This window comes from Mastigoproctus giganteus, chromosome 5, assembly GCF_048544385.1.
Source record: "Mastigoproctus giganteus isolate SK-2022 chromosome 5, ASM4854438v1, whole genome shotgun sequence".
NCBI lineage: Eukaryota > Metazoa > Arthropoda > Arachnida > Uropygi > Thelyphonidae > Mastigoproctus > Mastigoproctus giganteus.
The window spans coordinates 187,425,629-187,446,679 of record NC_143579.1 but is presented as its reverse complement, the minus strand read 5'-3'; the positions used below and the strand labels follow the sequence as shown (position 1 = coordinate 187,446,679).

The 21,051-nt window shown below is 38.6% G+C and overlaps 1 protein-coding gene across 2 annotated transcripts in view; it reads left to right on the top strand.

The window, feature by feature from the left end:
- LOC150085940 (putative RNA-binding protein 19) overlaps nucleotides 1-21,051 on the top strand; it is a 496,890-nt gene that overhangs the window by 385,620 nt on the left and 90,219 nt on the right. For both annotated transcript variants that reach the window (XM_090374301.1, XM_090374300.1), the window contains one exon: nucleotides 10,735-10,864. In XM_090374301.1, the coding sequence (XP_090230427.1) occupies nucleotides 10,735-10,864 (130 nt within the window). The remainder of the gene's footprint in view (nucleotides 1-10,734; nucleotides 10,865-21,051) is intronic.

Genomic DNA, 21,051 nt, shown 5'->3' with positions numbered 1-21,051 from the left:
ATGCTGCTAGAGAGGCATAGGTTGAGGGCGGTACAGATGTCATCAGTGGATAGTGACGTCCTGGATTGGAGGCTTAAGTCGCTCTCAAGGAGCCTTCTGGCGCAGTGCACGGCCTGTTGGACGGGAATCGAGGTGAATAAAGAAACCACGTCAAATGATGCCATGACAGAGTTGTCAGGGATTGAAATGTCCTTAATGATGTTAATAAATTCACTGCTGTTTTTAACGGTGTGAGATGTATTACCTATAAGAGGCGAGAGGAGGCTCGCGATGTGTTTGGACAGTTCATACGTTGGGGCACTGCAGTAAGACACTATAGGTCTGAGAGGAATACCCGGTTTATGGATCTTTGGTAATCCGTAGAATTGCGGTAGTTGGCAGCCAGTAGCACGTAGAAGGTGGTGAGTCGCGGTCGGGATCTTCTTATCTTTAAGCCATGCGTGGACAAGTTTATTAACATTTGCTTCCAGACGTTTCAAGACTTTAATGGGAGGATCAGGTAGAGGTTCATATAGGTTAGGATCGAGTAATAGGGCCAAGGCTTTCTCTCGGTAGGCTGATCGGTCCAGCACAACAGTCCGGCGCCCTTTATCCGCAGGATGTACAACGATGGAGTTGTCTTTTCTTATAGATGACAGGGTGGCACGCTGGCGGTGGTTGAGGTTTGAGTACGTTTTTCGAGTGTTGCGGAGGACTGCGGCAGTCTTGAATTGGATCTCGTTGGCAGTTTCTTCGGGAAGGTTGGTAATACTGGCTTCTATACCCATAGCGAGCTGTGTGATGGGAGGTTTCGATGGTATAACGGCGAATTTCATACCGTTTGATAAAACACTCAGCTGCTCATTGGACAGTTGTTTGTTACTTAGATTCAAGACGAAAGAAGTCGTGTCGCCTGAACGAGTGTTCGCCTTTAAGGAGTTAGCTTCTATGCTTAAGTTTATGAACTTGCGCTGTTGGCGTAAACGGTAGGTATCCGAGGTCTGACTAGCCCGATGGCAGATGGTATGTATAAGGTTTGTAAATACGATAGGCGAGACCTTACCTTGCAGATGTTGTAACAGTCTGGACTTGTTGTAGTCAGCGTTCCTGATTTCACGGTGGAGATGGGATATCCACAAATTTAATGTGCGTAGGCTGAAGTTAAAGCATGCACGATCCATGTGAGAGTTGTGGAACGGGGCTTTGTACCGGAATCCTTTAGGTATGATTCGATTGCTTTTGCATCTGTGTGCGAAGCGTAAATGTTGCCTGTTCCGGGCTATTGAGAGGAAGGACTTTTGTAATTGCACACAGTCGTTGTAGGTATTATGGCCATAAAGTGATCGAATAGTGACAAATGGGCCTGGAGTACTGGGGTCCATAGTTTCAAATACATATATATATATACACAGTTATGCCCAGTTAATTTATTAAAGTACAAATAAAATAAAATATAAGTACAAAATTCAGTAGCTTTCGGAACACGTGTCCCTTTATCAACTGACAAATTTGAATACATTACAAGCAAATGTGGCACGTTACTTATGCGTCATTGTTGTAGCACGGACGTGTGCTGCCTTACGCCAGTGATCATTCATCAATAAAACGGTTGTCTCTAGGATGGGATGTATACGCATGCCTTTCTGGCGATTTAATGCCTTAGGGTTGTTTATTATGTTTAGTGACTCTAGCCATAGGCGGTGGCGAAAGTTTCGCGCGTGGTCCACTATCTCAAAGTCGCGCTTGGGGTCAAGATCGTGGTTGGTAGCCCAAAAATGTTCTGCGAGCACGGACTGGTCAGTTTCGGCAAGCCGGATTGCTCTGTCGTGTTCCGTAAGGCGATCCTGGAGACGTCTCGATGTCTCACCTACGTAGCAACTGTTACAGGCCCTACAGGTGATACGGTACACTACATTGCTGCGTAAGACAGGTGTGACAGGGGTCTTCACACTGGAGACAAGTGAACGTAGGCTCTTACCGGGTAATTGCACACATTTGATGTTGTAACTTCTCAGGATCTTCGAGATACGTCCTGACACTTCTGGATAGTACGGAATGTAGGCAGACGATATGCCGACTTGCTTCGGAGGTCTTGGGTTGGAAGTAAGTTCTTCTGCCTGTAACAAGCATCTGTTAAGTATGGCTTGGAGCGTGGCCGGACCTGGCCACGCTCCAAGCCATCTCAATAGCACTGCCCGCACCCTATTCTCCAGGGCCTGGAGCCATTCCATCACCGACACAATTAGACGTAACGAGATCTCCCGTGTGAAGGCGGACCTAACCAGATGCGGTTATCCATCCCATGTACTTAACAGATGCTTGTTACAGGCAGAAGAACTTACTTCCAACCCAAGACCTCCGAAGCAAGTCGGCATATCGTCTGCCTACATTCCGTACTATCCAGGAGTGTCAGGACGTATCTCGAAGATCCTGAGAAGTTACAACATCAAATGTGTGCAATTACCCGGTAAGAGCCTACGTTCACTTGTCTCCAGTGTGAAGACCCCTGTCACACCTGTCTTACGCAGCAATGTAGTGTACCGTATCACCTGTAGGGCCTGTAACAGTTGCTACGTAGGTGAGACATCGAGACGTCTCCAGGATCGCCTTACGGAACACGACAGAGCAATCCGGCTTGCCGAAACTGACCAGTCCGTGCTCGCAGAACATTTTTGGGCTACCAACCACGATCTTGACCCCAAGCGCGACTTTGAGATAGTGGACCACGCGCGAAACTTTCGCCACCGCCTATGGCTAGAGTCACTAAACATAATAAACAACCCTAAGGCATTAAATCGCCAGAAAGGCATGCGTATACATCCCATCCTAGAGACAACCGTTTTATTGATGGATGATCACTGGCGTAAGGCAGCACACGTCCGTGCTACAACAATGACGCATAAGTAACGTGCCACATTTGCTTGTAATGTATTCAAATTTGTCAGTTGATAAAGGGACACGTGTTCCGAAAGCTACTGAATTTTGTACTTATATTTTATTTTATTTGTACTTTAATAAATTAACTGGGCATAACTGTGTATATATATATATGTATTTGAAACTATGGACCCCAGTACTCCAGGCCCATTTGTCACTAGTTCAGACAAATATGCAATATCATGCGTGATACCTTTAAGTTTATCATTAAGAAAAACATCTTTTTCTTCAAAAAACTCCACAACAGAGTCAAAAAGTTATAAAAGTGTCTTATGCAGTTTCCTTTTGATAGCCAACGAACTTCAGTATGAAGCATGCAACATTAAAAATCTTCATTATTCTCAATACAATGCTCCCGGATAGTCTATCGATAAAATCAAAGCATGGTCTTTGATTTTATTAAAGGCGATCACTTGTAAAGGTGATCACTGAGGTTTTTTGCAACCAAATGTTGGTGATGAATGACACAGTGAATGGTAAAGACATTTGGTACAACTTTTTTCAAATCGGCAACACAACCATGGTAGTGACCAGTCATTGATGGAACTCCATCCATCGCAAGAGTAAGTAAAATTCCACATGTTAGCAAGTGGAATTTTCTCCTTTAAAGAACTGCCTTGCAAACATCAACTCTTGAAGTAAACTTTCATCTTTTATAAAATGCCATATGTTAGAAGTAAAGATTCAATCAGGCAGTGAACAGTTATATTTAATTTGATAATTATTGTGTTGAAAAATGTGGTGTAAAGTGTTTCCTTGATAGAAAGAAGTTGCTTTCATTGATTTCATTACAAGCATGAGTGAGCTTGTGCATTCTATTACTTATGTACAAAACACAAATATTCATTTCATTTTCTAAGATGGAAATATATTTACAGTTTGCATGGTTCCTTATTTATATAATTGCCACGGTAAAATATTTCTTTCTATTTCTGGTTATTTTATCATCGTTGTTTTTCATTAAACATGCTGATTCTTAGTGTGCAAACAAAGGTAAAAGAATCTTTTACTCTTGAAATAAAAAAAAGTTTACTGTGGCAGAGACCATTGTTCCTAAGGACAATAGTTCCTGAAAACACTGTACTCAGACGAGGGTGTGTGATTTTCACTTATAATTTGAGAACAGATTCTTGTCAGTTTTGCACACTATTCGTGTGACACCCCGTGTAATTACTTAACAAATATGCACAGATATTATGCTATGCACTAACCTGAACAATAAGTGATCAACACACTTGGGACGGTCTGGCCTCAAACTCCCCTCTGCCACCCCTTGCTTCTTTGCACCTCCCCCTAGGTAAACCCACTGCCCACTTTGGGAAGCACTGATCTACAATATCACTTGATGAACGCAGATCAGAAGTATTATTTTCACTACTACTACTAGATTCCTCGTCTCTTTCACTAAGAATCCATTTGTGACTTTTTTCTTCTAAATTCATCTCCACTCCATTTTTAGATAACATTTCTAATTCCTGTAGACATTTTTGAATCTGCTCTTGAGTAAAACCACAAGACTGCCACATTTAGATAATGCAATCAAATTGGCACTGTAAAATTTGTTGAAATAATTTTCCACGTATAAAGTTTTAACCCAGACTTAACTAAAATGGCATATTGCAGCAGTATATAATAGTGCACAAATGTGCAGACATATGCAACTGGTATGTACTTGCACAAACCATAGGATGATTCAGATCACAAATGTTTGTCACAAGTTAAATAAATGCAAACACTTGATTAACTGTATAAATATTTTAGCTGATTTTGTGAAAATTTTACAAACAGTCAGATTGGCTGTTTTGGCAGTTTTAGGTATAGAGCTAAAATTTAAAAGAAAAGTGTGCAAAATTATTTGCAGTTGTGCATGCTGTTAAGTTAATGGAAAGTTAGGACAAGTCATGGACTCACACTTCTGTAGTTAAAAGAGCTGCAAAACTATAACAATTTAAAGTAGGCAAGTGGTCAGATTGATCATCATGGGGGGTTCTAATGTTAATTAAACTCAAAGTATCTATCTGAGACACTTTCCTCAAATGTGAGCACCTGATTTAAATTTTCTTTGGTGTGAAAAAAAGCATATGACATACTTGAAATTTGGAATTTTAAAAGACATTTAGAACCTTGTTACAGTATTAGAGGAAACCTTGCAGTTTTTATTAAAAACTTTATATGAAATTATTCATTTCAAGTTCATCTGGGATCCTCTCCCTCTCGTTGCAGTTTTGCCAAGAGGAGAGAGTTCTCTAAGGATCGTTCTAAGTGTTGTCATCAAAGCTATCAAAATCATATTACTGAGCAGCTTCCTTCAACTGTGAATAATGCCCTCTTTGTTGATGACTCCATTATTTTCACACAGCAGTCAGGCAACATGCAAGTCATCAAAAAACAATTTTCTGACCATTTCACCTCCTGGCCAGTGGCTAATGGTTTTAGGTTCTCATCTCAGAAGACTGGTTGCATACGATATCGTCACAAACAGAATCCTCACCCTGAACCAGAACTACAGCTCACACAAAATATCATTCCATTAGTACCTGAGACAAAATTCCTGGGGCTTGTTTTTTTTTTTTTATCCCAGCTTTTTTTTTAAAACATGGCATTCCTTCAACTCTTCCATCAACCAGGGTGCAGATCACTGCACTTTACTTTGACTCTATCATGCACTCGTCTGGTCTAAACTAGACTATGGGTGTCAGGTTTATGTTTTGGCTTGAAACAGCGTATTACAATGGCTAGATCCTATCCACTATGAGATCATCACATTGCTATTAGAGCATTTAGAACATCTGTCTAGATTCAATGTATTAAAGCTACTGGATTGCCTCTTCTGCTTTGATGAAAGTAATTGTTGCTACAGTAAACCTTTAAACTAAACTCCCTGCTAGACTGTTCTATCCTTTTTTTTTTTTTTTTTTTTTTTTGAGCCATGATTGGAAAATTTCTGTAACACTCGTTGAACACCACTCATCCCTTTAGTATTAGTATTCATGCCCAAGTGCTACTCAAAGATCTTAATGTCACAGTACACAATGTTATCCAAAAACAAAGGTAGCTCCTTCCACTGGAATTATCATCTACCATCGTGCAATTTCTCCATTAATAATGGGGTAAAGATCAGTGCAGGGTGGTGCTGTACATTGAGCCAAATACCCTGACTCTTAACATCTTTACAGATGGCTTGAAATCAGAATCGTCTGTGGGATCTGCTGCAATCTTCCCAGATAGCACTGTTTCTGAGAAAATAATGCACATATGTAGCATATACACAGAAGAGTTGGACCAAAACTAATAATTATCAAAGATATATAATATATATAGACTCTTAAGTCTTTTATTGGAATAAGCTGAATTCCAAGCCACATTGGATCAGCAGTAATAACCTAACAGATGCTGTCACCAGATCTATACAACCCAGGATAATCACAGCCCTAGTCTTATGTACAAACTACTGGGCAGATAATACATTGGGCTTTTTTTCTTTTCTTTATTTTATTTATTTTATTTTTTTATGAAATTCCAAACACAAAATGTATTAGAACCTATAGCACTTAGTATCAAGTGCATGGGTTGGAGGCTAAGAAGACTAAAGATATATATATGGTGCCTCCTTAGCCAGGTGGGCAGGAGCAGCAGTGCTTAGCACATGCTTCTTGATTAGACCGGGGTTCGAGCCCATGCCCACCAAATACGGAGGATGCGGAAAGGTCAGGGAATGACCATCGCATATCCCCGGAGCAATATGGCCTTAGTTGCTAATGCTCCTAAATACCAAATAACAACAACAACTAAAGATATATTGTATGTTAGCATTAGACTTGAATTGCTGTAGACATACTTTTTGCAAAATACGTGTGAAGGAAAGTTCTTCCCAAATGCAGAGGTTGAAGGGATAAACAAGAAAAAGTTGGTTCTGTGAGTTTGTAGTTGGATAGTGAATTGATACTGACTGACTGACTAATTGACTAACAGCATGCGTTTGTTCTGGTTTGGAAAAAGAGCGGGGGAATTGGAGATGCCAATTCAGAAGAACATTCCCTATTGAAGTATCTATAGAAAAGACATGCAGCACAAACTGAACATCTACAAGACAGAGAGTGGAGAGAATTTGTAAAGGACAGGTTATTTAATTAACCTGACTTCCTTTGAATGGAGCAGGTACACTTGAGAGGTTTTAGGGGCACCACCTCAGATATGGGAGCAAATCCATTCCGTTGTGGAATGGATTTGAGATTTGCAGAGTGAGCATTTATTTAGAAGAGAAGTAATACTGAGAGTGAAAAAGAAATCCCAGATTTTATGGTGTAGAGAGAACAATATTTGTGATGTGCTTATGCAAAAAAGAGATTAGAAGTTAGGGTAATCCCTAATAGAAATATGCAATTTTGTCTAGAAGAGTATTCTTCAATGAGCATAGGAATAGTTGACTCTTTTTTTTTTTTTTTTTTTTCTGCAAGAAATAAGACAGATCTGAGTTTTAGAAGTTAACTAAGTTATCTTTTCCTTATTATTATTATTATTATTATTAATGGCCATATGGTACAAGGAAGCCTGAGGCTTATTGAAGAATTATCTGGAGATCAGCATTTAAGGAATTGATGGCAGATATTTAAGAAGCTTAGACTGTTTGTGCACGGCAAAGTTTCTCAAACTGGAAAGTGGAATGCAGTGTACTATCTGTCTTCTGACTTATGTATAAGTTAGAAGACAGAGAGCCATCTACCATTACCTGACTTATGTATAAGTTAGAAGACAGAGAGCCATCTACCATTACCTGGTGTGAGTAGTGTCTTTTTTTTTTTTTTTTTTTCCCCCCCCCCATTTATTTGTACACACAATTATTACATTTATATACAAAAGTTACAATATATATATACAATTTTATATACATTAACATTCTCATTATACATATATAAAATACTATATTATATGACCTCCTGGTGCACAGCATTAGTGTATCTCATAATCAAGGGTGGCTCCTAGGCAAAAGCCCATCTCCACCTAGTTCATCTGTACAGCCATAGAACCTCTACGAAGTTGGCTTAAAAAACATGTGTGCAGTATCGTACTACCGCCAGATACAAGGCATCTACCAGGTGCCCTTCTCTAGGCCTGGGTTTGCATTGTCTGTTTGTGCTGAATGCACAAGTCCTGCACCCACTGGAGGTAGTGCAATACCGGTGGGTGTCTATCTCGCTTCCAGATTACCCTGAACTTGAAGCGAGCGAATAATTAAATAAAATGAAATAAGAAATGAATGAAAAGTGAATCACTAGTGGAGAAAATTCCACAAATTATCCTCAGTCCACCAAGAAACAGTAATTATTATATAAACAGATATATGCAACACTTATTTTAAATGTGCTCAGAGTCTCAGAATTCCAGAGAATCCGGAAAACAATATATAATTAGTTTACATACAATAGACTATGTTTAACTACAGAAATACTCTTCAAAGAAAGACCACCTCCACATTCAGTTAACAGCACTATCTTGTCTTTCTGCTAGAACTTCCAAACCTGCTGGCATCTTGTCAATAGCAATTGACCTAAATCACCATTAAATCACCATTGATTAACATAAATCAACACAATAACAATTCACATAAATCTTTTGTTTCCACATTAATCATTTGTGTTTTAGTGAATTCAATTCCCAGGAGAAGCTGAAGTTCTAAGCTGAGTCCTCAGTGTAAAGACAGTTCTCGAGGTTTGCGGAGCTGTAAAGTTATCACGATCTTCAACTAGGATATTTACATTGGTCGCCAATTGGTTTGGAACCACAGACATTAAATCCACTGTAGGTTGAGAGTACAATGGATAGTTAAAAAGTACATGAATCCGTTAGAGACTCGATTGTATGTCCTCAGTTGGCGGACAGTAAACAGACCCAATATAAAAACTTATGAAAGGTGTGGAGATCATTAAACAGGTCACAGTGTCAGTACACAGACCACCTGTAATGTTGGTAACCACCAGATCATTATTTAAAACAAGTTTTGCACTTTTTTGGAGGTTTTTCAAGGGAATGAATAATTCTTGCCGAGGTTGGAAAACCCATAACTTTATGGGCCCCACCTCCTACCTGCAAAGAATACACCCTCATATATAACATCACCCAAAATTGGATTCTTATCAGCCACTCTGTCTCTGAATTTGACCATTATCACTCATGTTTTGTTCTACTGCCCGTAAGCTGTACCGCTTTCAAGTATTCTGGACAACATCCCTTACAGAATGATTATAATCTCTGCCACATCTCTTACAGTTGATACATTTTGGAGAATCTTCTTTATGGGTACACTCTCCATAGACATGACCACCCTCTGCACAGTGTCCACAAGAAACTGCCTTATGGGAACAAAATTGGGCCGAGTGGCCATACCCCAAAAACAGAAACATTTGCTTGCAATCGTAAACCTATGGAACCTGTGTGATGTGAATCCAAGATTGATTCTATCACTCTCCAGAATATACCTCATCACACAAGGACTAAATCCCATCACCCAATTAACCACTTTTGTACCTGATCCAGAACTAAATCTGAAAGTCACCTCGTCTTTAACTTCATCCTGTGAGAATCCAAAATCTTTTAAGTTTTTAAAGAATAGATCTTCAAGTATATCCTCCTTAACATAATCACAAGGGACACCATATATTAACATTGTTGGATCTGATAACCGAGGTTTCTCCATTGTAAAGCCTATCTCTTTCAAGGCAGGAGCAGAAGAGATCCTATAGCATCCACCAAATCTGTGGTCTCCACAAGCATCCCCTTATTCCTAAGGGGATGAATACCTTTTACTTTCATCTCCTTGTTGTCACGCTTAATGACCTAAGTCACTTTCTGCTTTATGTCCTGACTCGAACTCATGGAAGAGTCCTCGGTGGGCCTGAGAATAACCATATTCTGAGGATTAGGAACTGATAAGGATCTATCCTGACTAGCACTGCCAGTCCCCCTCTTTGGATCTTGGTTTATTCTTGATGTCCACAGGATCAATTAACTTGAGATCCTGCCGCACTATCTCTGCATAAGACTTCTTATGAAATTCAATCTGGCAATCTAAAATTTGATTTATCTGACAAGCACTCTCCTCGAGATCCCTAGCTCGTACCTTGAGGTGCTCATTGTCCACAACCAAAGCTGTTGTCACCGCCTCCAAGTCAGCCCAGAGACCAAAAATTCTATTGGATGCTGGTTTTATTTTACTTGACTCTTTAGACATTATTTCTCCTAAAACCTTCTTATCTTAGCCAATGCCACCTACATCTCAGAGGCATTTAGTGATCCTCCGAAGTTTAAGCCATCTATAAAAGAAATCCTATGGTCCTCCCTACTACAAACAGTAATTATATTATCCCCTATACCACCTGGGGAATCAAAAACTCCATAACCCTCACCGTTCTAGGCTGTACTTGCTTGAACTACTTTAACGAGAGACGGGTGGTTCATATTTTCTTCATCATTCAAGGTAATAATTTGTTTTATCAAGTTTCGGTTTGTCTTTTTCCCTTATTATAATAGTTTTAGGGGTCTTTGATTTCCTTTTGCATTTATTCCTTACTGGAGTCCGAGAAGATTCTTTCTCGATAGACACTTGTCTTGTTGCAAAACACTTTTCATAAAACGAGACTTGCAAGTCCTGCCTTTAGCAAATACTGTTATAAATAAAGTCATAGAGGATTTCATTTGTAATAAACCTAACCAGAATGGTAAGAGATTGAAGACTTGGGTTGAATTTGAATCATTAAGTAAAAGATATCATGTGATTTGACATAAACCGATATTTAGTTTTTCTTTTATTATTTTTGACAGAAAGCTTTTACCTCACTTTGTCACAGTACTCACTTATATGGGCGTAGGCTAGTACTAGAATGGGCTGATACAGAAGATAGCACTGTAGATACTCTCCGTAAGAAAACTGCACAAAAATTTCAAGATAAAGGTTAGTATACATTATTTATTAGTTTGCAGTATTAAATATGCCCCTCTTTTACTATTTTAAACAGGGAAAGTATGTCACAGTGTTTTCTTGTTTGTTATTTTGAAAGTGGTACAAGACGTTTTTACTCTCTTATTGTAACATTACTTACAGAGTGTCAGTAGGATAATATTCATATGCTGCATATGAATATTCCATATGAAGAAGTAGATTGTCTCTTGAAATACAGTTGGTGGTGTTAGAATGTTATATTGTAATTCATTATATTTTCTTATAATTCCATTATTATTATTATGACCATGTTAATAAATTGTAACATCTCACACGTTGATTAGCAAATAACTTTGTAAAGCTACTCACCATATTGTGAAATTTTGATTAGCTACTGGAATAATATCCTACACTAGCTAATAGGGTATGTTGAGGACATTTTACTTGATATTTACTGTTTTTATTGAAAACAGACTTGAGTTAATGATTCAATTTGGAATTCTTTAAAATCCAGTTTATTTTACAATCCACAAATGTTAAGGAAGCAGTTCAAAAGGTTAATTGGCCATTTGTTTAAAAGATGAAACTGTTATGGCAACCTGTATCAGGACTAGTCCTCATCAGATAGCAGGTGACCTCTAGTGACAATTCACAGACAAAACAGTTGTGAAGAAGTTGTTCGACATGAGCTGCCATGAGTATACAAAATTAGTTTTTCAAGTTGTAATATAGGTGAAGCTGTATTATTACAACTTTTAAAAGTCACTAGAGACTGCCTTCTATCTGATTAGTGCTGAAACAGGTTGCCATTGTAGTGTCTCATCTTTTAAATGAATAGGCAATTAACATTTTGGCGAGGTCCCTGTTTGGAACTCATGCAATACCAGAGCAACTCATTACAAAGGCAAGTTGTTCTGCTTTGAGAATTTAGAGTACTGTATTATGAATGCAGTTTAAATCCTGTTGGCTGGGGGGGAAAAAAATGAAACGATAACTTATAATCTCCCTTTTTTAGCTGTCTCTAATTTTCAAGTGCAGTGTAGTCATAAAGCACTTACATGAGCTGGTAACCAATTTAACATCACTTTAGAACAGCTAAGAGAAAGGGAAGACAGAGAAAACTTCCAGTGCAGGTGCAGCCAGAAAAATGTGTGCTTTATTAAATAAAAATGTTCTTGTTTATACTCTGGCACAACCACCAGGTCAGTGGAGTTTACAATAAATTGCATACAAACGTTAATCGTATGTAGCAGTCACAGGCTTGAACCCCGGTCCACTCGTACCGGGTCCACACGTACTGCTGCACTCTCACTCCTGAACACTCAGCTGCATCATTAATCTCTTCCATAAGCATTGACCTATTTATGTGGACAAATCAGGGGTATAGCTACTGCATAGCAAAAGTAGGCAAAGCCTAGGGGCCCTACTTCACCAGAGCCCATAAACAGATGCAAGTAGGGGCTGCCACTACTACGCTAGGGCCTATAGACAGACACAACATGTAATGAAAATATTTTTCTCACTGAGCTCTTCAACAATGTGATACATCTAGAAATAAGGAAGGAATTCTTCTTATAGCTTATTGCCAAAACACAAACAAACCCAATCGGCGGCAGTCTTTATTTTGCTTACAAATGCAACTTTGTATAATGATTAGACATCCGTTCGGTTACTGTATGTGTATGCGTCATATCGTATGGTGTTCGGGATTCCCCAACTTGACAAGAGGACATAAAAAATAGGTAATTATTATTAATTAAACATTAATAATAATTACCTATTTCCATTATTGTTTTGATAATTACCTACTTTTATTTTTATAATCAAATTCAGGAAATTGTTTGTTATTCTTTCTGAAAATGTGTTCAAATAGTGTTTTTCGCAGATTACAGATAACAGATAAGAGTAGGTGGTGACTTGCGAGCTGAACGTGACTCGGGACACTAAACTGCAGGTGTATCGACTCTCTTTGTTTCGGTCTCAGTCTGTCTCAAGCTATCGCGTGTTCAGGTTGTATACAGAATGTTTCTGTGATTTCTGAATTCTGACTTGATTAATTAAATTACAATTTAAAATGGCATCAAGTGATAGAGGAGTTAAAAGAAAGCATGTGAACTTAAAACTTAAATGTGGTACAAAAATTAGAGGTAATTGAGAAATTAGAACAAGGCGTCTCAGTAGCACGTGTTTGCGAAATTTACAGCATAAAAAAACAAACTGTTTCTGATATCCGTAAATCAAAGGCCAAATTGCAACATAATTTTCTATTGTTCAGAATACTGTGTATTGTATTAAAGCTTTTTTTTTTTTTTTTTACATTAAGAACAATAAAAAATGCCCCCCCCCTGGTTACATTCGATTTAACGGACTTTTGGCATTAACGGCCACCCCTTCTCCCCTATTAGTCCATTAAATCGAGGGTTTTATGGACTAATAATCCTATCACACAGTAACAAGTGTCAGGAATATTTGGGAGAGAAGTGGAGGGGTTAATCAGCTGTTATTATTTTATTTATTCAATTTAAAAAAAACAATAAGTTTTTTTTACACTCACCTCCTGAACAGCGTGCAAGCTAGAAGGGTGCAAAAAGAGTACTTACAAAATATGCTTAAAATAATATATACAATGACAGCATTGATCTACAAAAATTTTTATTTGGTATTTACGTAAATATAAGGAATTTGATAATTCAGACTTTAGATGGGATGGTTCTAGAAATGCAAAATTAACGTCACTGGTTCTTCTGATTAAGTGAGAATACATAGTTGATTCTTTCTTGTTAGGAATCCCCATAAGGGTTTAGGCTTGGCTTACCCAAGACTGTGATAAAGTTCTCTTGGATTGCTTTTTGCATGTCTTTTTTTTTTTTTTTGATACTTTGTATGGGCCAATTTCAAGTTGATTAAAATATTTTAAGGTGTTTGCTGGAAACATTGTTCAGCCAGGCAAGGAATTTCATTCTTGAGGGAAAATGAGAATGCTGTGTTCTTCTGTGATAGGATCTGGGACCTGTAGCAGTTTCATATATGTTAGGAACATCAACCCTTCTGGTCAGTAATTTCAATAGGTTACAATATTTTCTCCTAGGATGAGGAGCTTCCAAGGTGTAATATCATTCAGGATATTGTGAGTGGCATCTTTCGTATGCAATTTAGCCATCTTAAAATCCAATATTCAAATCCAAATATCTTTTCTTTTTGCATGTTAAAATACATGGACTATATGTGGACTTCAGAGAACCAGATCTCTGAAGCATGGAGAGGGATGGATATGAGACATCTTGTTATAAATTGACATATTAGGGACACGTCGTGGCAACCTGTTAACTCTTGCTGGATTGCCCAAAACACCACATATGATTTGTTTGTAGTTTATCAGAAATGTTCCTGAAAAGTGAGGTTCTTGTCCCAGGTAAGGCCAAGATACAAGAAACTTTTTTTCTAACTTGCCATTGATGAACACCTGGACGTTGCTTTTTATTGCCTCTTTGAAAAATTCATTTACATAGTTTTATCTGCAGCCCAGCCATTGAAAAATATTTGACAAGTCTATTGCCGGATAAAGATTTTGGCTGATTTCCAATGGACTATATGAAATGATAAATAGCTTTAGCTCATCAGCATAGGAACTGAATCAGGGATGTGAGGTGAGAATTGGTTCCAAAAGTGTAGCAAAGAGGGTAGTTGACATCACTCCACCCTGAAGGATGCCCCTCCTGACAATTGATAGTCACTGAGTTTGGGCTACATGAAATGATTAACTTCCTCGATTCCAGCAAAAAGTAAGGATCTGGAGAGGACCAGAGATTTTAAAGTAATCTTGAAAGATATAAACTGGGGTGAGGACAGACACTGAAGGCAGCTCTGATATAAAAAAAAAAAAAAAATTAGATCAATCTACAATTTGTTGCTTATAGTTTTCTCTATCCTGAAGGGAGTTTCCAGGAGATTGGCAGTTGTAGATCTGTGTTGGATAACTTTATGTAGATGGGGAGGCCGATTAGAGAAACAGTGGTTGAATATTGCATTATGAATGAGTTTTTCAAAGGCCTTTAGTAAGTTGCATCCAGTAGAAATTGAGTGAAAATCTTCAGGTGATTTTGGATGATTAGATTTAGGAATGGGTTTAACAATGTATAATTTCCAAATCTATGGAGTGGATCCGGTTTCACTAATTTTTTGATAGAGGTGTAGCAAGACATCAGCAATATATATACAGAACAGATTTTAATTGCAAAGAGTGGGAAGCCATCTGGTCCCACTGTTGCTTTTTTGGTAGATCTTTTATCACATTTATTGGTTGGTGCTTAGAGATCACAACGTTCATCATCATGGTTGGGGGTCCAAATGCTCCATTACATAGGACAGGAGAAATATGCTGTTCATCTTTTTAATAAAAGTAAGATTTATCCAGTCTTTGAAGAGTTTACGGTCTGTGTCAGACTAGTTTCTGTGAGATTGTTTGACTTTTGAAAGATGGTGATGGTGTGCAGCCTTTTTGGATTTGAGAAATTTTGCCCTGTCTCTTCTATAGGTCTCATGGTCAGTGAGAGATCTGGACTTCAGGATTTTTTGTAGGATTTCAACTTTTGAATAAATTTCGTTTTGGTGAGATCATTGTACCAGTTCTTGGTTTTATATAAAAATCTGACTCTCTTGGAAGCGCCCATGATTGCGATGATCCACAACTGCTGTGAAAGATTGAGTTTCATCTTCAATGGGCATATTACGTAGGTGTTCCCAGTTGTAAGTGGTCAAGTATTGCATGATGATCTGTGGTCTGAGGAATTTAATTGAAAAGGTAAGTTGATTTGAAATTGATGGAAAGGCCCACTGGAGTGGCTGATGGTTAGAGTTAGAAGCAAAGGATTTGGGTAGAATTTAAAGATCCTGCAGGATGTGGTATATTAAATCCAAAGATTGTCAGGGGGAAGATAAATGAAACTGATTTGGATAAGCGTATGATGATATTTCCTGCTCACACAGAGAACCTCAAAGTTTTCTGATTGGCTTGCTATGATCCCCATCGGCTGTCCAATTATCTGCATTGAACAGTTGAACTCCACCACCTCATCTGTTGACTCAAGAGTTTCCAGTGCCCTTGTACTTAGTTGTATGCAGAAGGAAATTGAATTGCTTTGTTAAGTCTGACACGATTCTGTTAAACCAATGAAATCAAATTCACATAGAAAGAGAAAAGTTTGTAGTGAATGCAATTTATTTTCCAGACTGCACACATTTTAGGGGAAGAATTGGATTTGCTACTTGTTGCTGTGTGGTATGCAAAAAGGGTTGCAATGCTGGCAGTAGTTGAGAGACTCGTTCTGTCTTGGGGGGGGGAGCACCTCTTATTAAGGATAGTATCTATACTTCTGTTCTGACAAGTGATTATGAAAAGTGCATCATCATCAGCCATTTTTAATCCTCTACAGGATGAAGGCCTCTCCAGCAACTTTCCAGTTCCTTCTGTTTTGTGCAATGGACATCTATTTACCACCCGTGAACTCTTGAATTTCATTTGTCCATCTCCATCATTGTCTTCCAGGTTTTCTTCTAGCTCCTCTTGGGTACCATTCTGTTATTTTCTTAGTCCATCTGTCATCACGTCTTTGACCTGTGTGTCCTGCCCAAACCCATTTTAGTTCTTTGGTTTTGTTAAGAATTTCCTTTACTTGAGTTTGCTGCCTAATCCACGTGTTTCTCTTCTTATCTAATCGTCTGATCCTTATTTCAATATGTTCCATTCTTTGCTGTGTAGTTTTCAGCTTCTCTTCCATTCTTTTGGTGAGTGCCCAAGTTTCACTTCCATAAGTCGTGGTGGGGGGTATACACCGGTTCATTATTTTACGTTTCAGACAAATGGGATATTACTCCACAGTATGTGACTGTATTTCCTGAATGCTATCAATCCAAAATTTATTCTTCTCTTCACTTCCATCCATTTATCATTATTACCCATTGATTTGTCCCAGATAAGTATGTGAATCCACCTTTTCAATTACTGCTCCTTCAATGATTATATCCCTTTCTGTGATATACTTGTTCATCATTACTTTTGTTTTAGCCATATACATCTTTAGTCTGAAATCCTTACTAACTCTACATAACTGATTAAGATTTTCCTCTAATTGTTTGGGATTGTGGCTTATGATCACAGTGTTATCTGAAAATCGTAAATGGTTTAGGTACTCTCCATTCACATTGACTCCTTTCAGTGACCAGTTTAATCTGTAAACAACTTTGGAGATATTGTGTCACCTTGTTGAACTCCTTTCTCAGTTTTAAATTTGCTACTGTCTTTCTCTGGTCTAATAAAGGAGGTAGCATTCTCATCCTTGCACTATATGGCTAGTAATAATAATAATTTTTTTTTTGGCTGGTGCAGCATAAGCCTCAGGTTTCCTTGCACTATATAAGTATTCATTTCATCTTGTTTCAGCCAAACCGATGATATTCCAATTCACATTTTCTAACTTTTTTTCCAGCTCTAATATCTTACATTGTAACAGGCCAAGTTCAGTTTCCTTGCATGGAAGCCTGGTCATAACCAGAAATTCTTACCACCTTCTGCTTCCACTCTGATCGTGTCGCTGCCGTAAGAGGGGGAGTGAAAGCTTCTGGGTACTGAGGGCCATTTGTTTCGTCGTGCTGTTGTGTACTGGAGAGTTTGGTCTTTTCCTCTTCACGTTGACTAGGAGTAGTAGTGGGGCGCCTCTGTAGCCAGGTGGGAAGGAGCAGCAGTGCGTAGCACACACTTCTTGATTAGACCGGGGTTCGAGCCCGTCACCACCAAATACGGAGAATGCGGAAAGGTCAGGGAATGACCACCGCATATCCCGGTGCAATATGGCCTTAGTTGCTAATGCTCCTAAAAACCAAATAACAAACAAACAAACAAACAGTAGTAGTAGCATGTGATGCAAGAAAGCAAGTGTATGAGCTTATGCAGCATCAGCCAAAAAAAAAAATCACACCATTCCCTCCAAATGCCTGTCCAGTTCCTCCTTATATTTATTTAACCTATCAACTTCCACAACGACAGATGGAAGTTTGTTCCAGCAATTAACCACCCGCTGGCTAAAGGCAAATTTCCGCACATCTATTCTACGTCTGTCTTTTCTTAATTTGAATTTATGCCCCCTTAGGTTTGTAATCTGAACAAGTGGAAGGATCCCATCAGAATTCAGCGTGCTCAACCCATTCAAGGCCTGAATGGGTTGAAGTCTTGAACAGAACCACTCTGCACGTTCGTTGCCACCTGAGTTTCGTAACAGAACTTACCATTCGAGAAGATGTGCATGAGTGGATTTTAGGGAGGCAGGCCAACCGGACTTCTCCTAAATCTCCTGAAATAGAAAGATATTGGATCCATCAGTGTTTTAGACTGAGTGTCTGATAACACAAAGAATGCCTGTTTCCCCCTCTAAGCTCCGGTTGCGTAAGAGGGACATTTTGTTTTAATTGCTCTGACGTCCACTTGAATTCCATTGTCTTTCTGGAATAACATATTTACATAAGCGGCCTTGGTTGATGGGCTAAATCTTGAAATGAATATCTTGTTTGGTAGGTGTGGCAGTAATCTGATACAATCGTTCTAGTCTTTTAACTTTGCTCTCTGTTGTTTGTTTGTTATTTGGTTTTTAGGAGCATTAGAAACTAAGGCCATATTGCTCCGGGATTTGCGGTGATCATTCCCTGACCTTTCCGCATTTGATGGTGACGGGCTCGAACCCCGGTCTAATCAAGAAGAGTGTGCTACGCACTGCTGCTCCTTCCCACCTGGCTGCGGAGGCACCTGGCTCTCTGTGGTATTGTCTTACTTTGTTAGGTGCTGCCATCTATTGAGGGCTTCTGTGCGTGCATTAGGTAGGACTCTCGATGGTAGGACTATAGTTTGAGGGTCAGTCACTGTGGCTGAAGCAATTTGTGCATAACTGAGCTTAAATTGCTGGAATTCTGTTGATTTCTAATGTCAAATGTTGAGGAGGAAGCTAAGATTTTCAGCAGTTTCTCGGAAGTTGAAGGTACTGTTTGGAAGATCTGCTTGTTGTGGGCCCACGATTGGAGTCCAAGCCCTCTACATGAAAAGCAAGCCAGCCTCCCTTTAGTTGTTTAAGATCTTTTCTGTAATGATTTATTTAGTTATAGATTTCTGGGTTTTGTTATGTTGTCTCCAATCAAATTTGCAGCTTATATTTATGCTGAAATACATCTTTGTCATTAAGAGAGCATGGTTTTTGCACTCTTAATTACAAATTGTGCAACGTGTGATCAAAAAGTTTGAGGTTCAAAATTTTTCAAAAATGATCGAAGCTTACCAACTGTTTGTGTGGATCTCCTTAAAAATAATCTTCTTGCCACTATACCAATTTCAACACTTCTCTAAGTTCTAGATGCATAGGCTTCTTTAGAATTGCAAATCTGACTGAAGGGGGACTTTAAGCTTGGGGCAAACAAAAAAAATTCACAGAGAGATAAATCTGGTATGGCTGATAGAGAACCACAATGATGAAGTGCTTGCAAAAACCCTTGAGAAAACACTGTGCAAGGGTGTTGTTCTAATGCAGATACCAATTCCCTGAAGCCCAATTTACCAGCTCTTTTCTCAAAATGGTATCACGCAGTCACCATTCAACTGTTTTGTAATATTCCTAATTCACTATTTAATTATAAGGAGTAATGTCATAACAGATAATGTCCCGTAAGTCAAAAAATACAATGAGCATAAGCTTCACATTTGATCAAGATGCCTTGCTTTTTTTGGGCCCTGGAGAAAATAGTCTTTCATCGAGCAGACTGGGCCTCTGTTTCTGGATCATAGCCATACATCCAAAATTCAACACCAGTAATGATGGAAGGAACAAAGCATACATTGATGCTCTGACATCAGCAGTTGTCTTTTCAATGTGCCATAAAAATTGAATCCCTGCCTGACCATCGTACACAAACATTCTTTGGAATTTTGTAATTGCAAATCTGTGATGGAAATGGGGCTTTAAGCTTGGGGGAAGCAAAAAAAAAAGAGAGATAGATATATATAAATCTAGTAAATATGGTCATCTGTGGACATCCATTTATATGCCACTATGGAAAAATCTAATAACATATGTAGAACTGCCAGTCTTTCCTTTGGTATCAGGATTCAAGAGCTAGTTCAGAGAGAAATTGTATTTTGGATAATGTATCCATGTTAGCAATGTATCCAAATCTATCCTCCCTGAAGTATGCAACTTCATCTTGTGATTTCTCTCTTAAAAACTGGCTGAACATTGAAATACTCCATGTACATATCAGCAACTCTTTACAACACACCAAGCTGAATACGCTAGCAAGTAGCCAACATATCGGATTTCCCATGGATATATAGTTATAATACACAATGCAAACTACATGCAGTAAAACTGGCCTTGGATCATTTGATATCCCACAAATACCAAGGTCAACTATATACTAACTCTCTAAGCATATTAGATTTTACAGTTTTTTTCAGAAATGAGATACACTCCTCATCCAGCATTGTGTTGGATACAGCATATGTTATGTGCATTTTCAAAATCAAGCTTTGATATTCACTTTTTTTTTTTTTTTTTTTTGTTATCTAGTTATGTTGGGATCATGGGCAATGATATAACAACAGTTCAGCAGCAAAATCAGCAACACCACAGAACAGTTGCCCTATAGAAAAATTTAGCAAATTGTGGAAGATGCATGAGAAGTAGCAATTGAAGTTTAACATTGACAAATGCAAGGTACTGCATATGAGTAGCAGTAATCCCAGAATAGCATAACAACCAATGAAGTACTACACTGTGTAGTAAAGAATGGAAAAAACCTAGGGGTAATTGTGTATTCTGATATGATGTTCACTGAGCAGTGCAGACAGGCTGCCAGAACAGCTCATGGGGTTTTGCCAGTGATATACAGGAATTTGCCATAGAGATAAGGAGGTAATTATCCTGTTGTATAAGGCAATGGTTAGGCCACATCTTGATTGCTGCATACAGGCCTGTATCCAGACCTATATGCAGTACTCAAGATTTGTATCTTTTGGAATGGGTGCAGAGAAAAGTAACAAGATTGGTGAGGGATACAAAAGGGTGCTCTTACCAAGATAGGATTCAGTTCTACAATTTGCAGCACCTAGAGACTTGGCACCCTTCAAGGAGATCTGATTGAGGTGTTTAAGGCTTTGAATATAT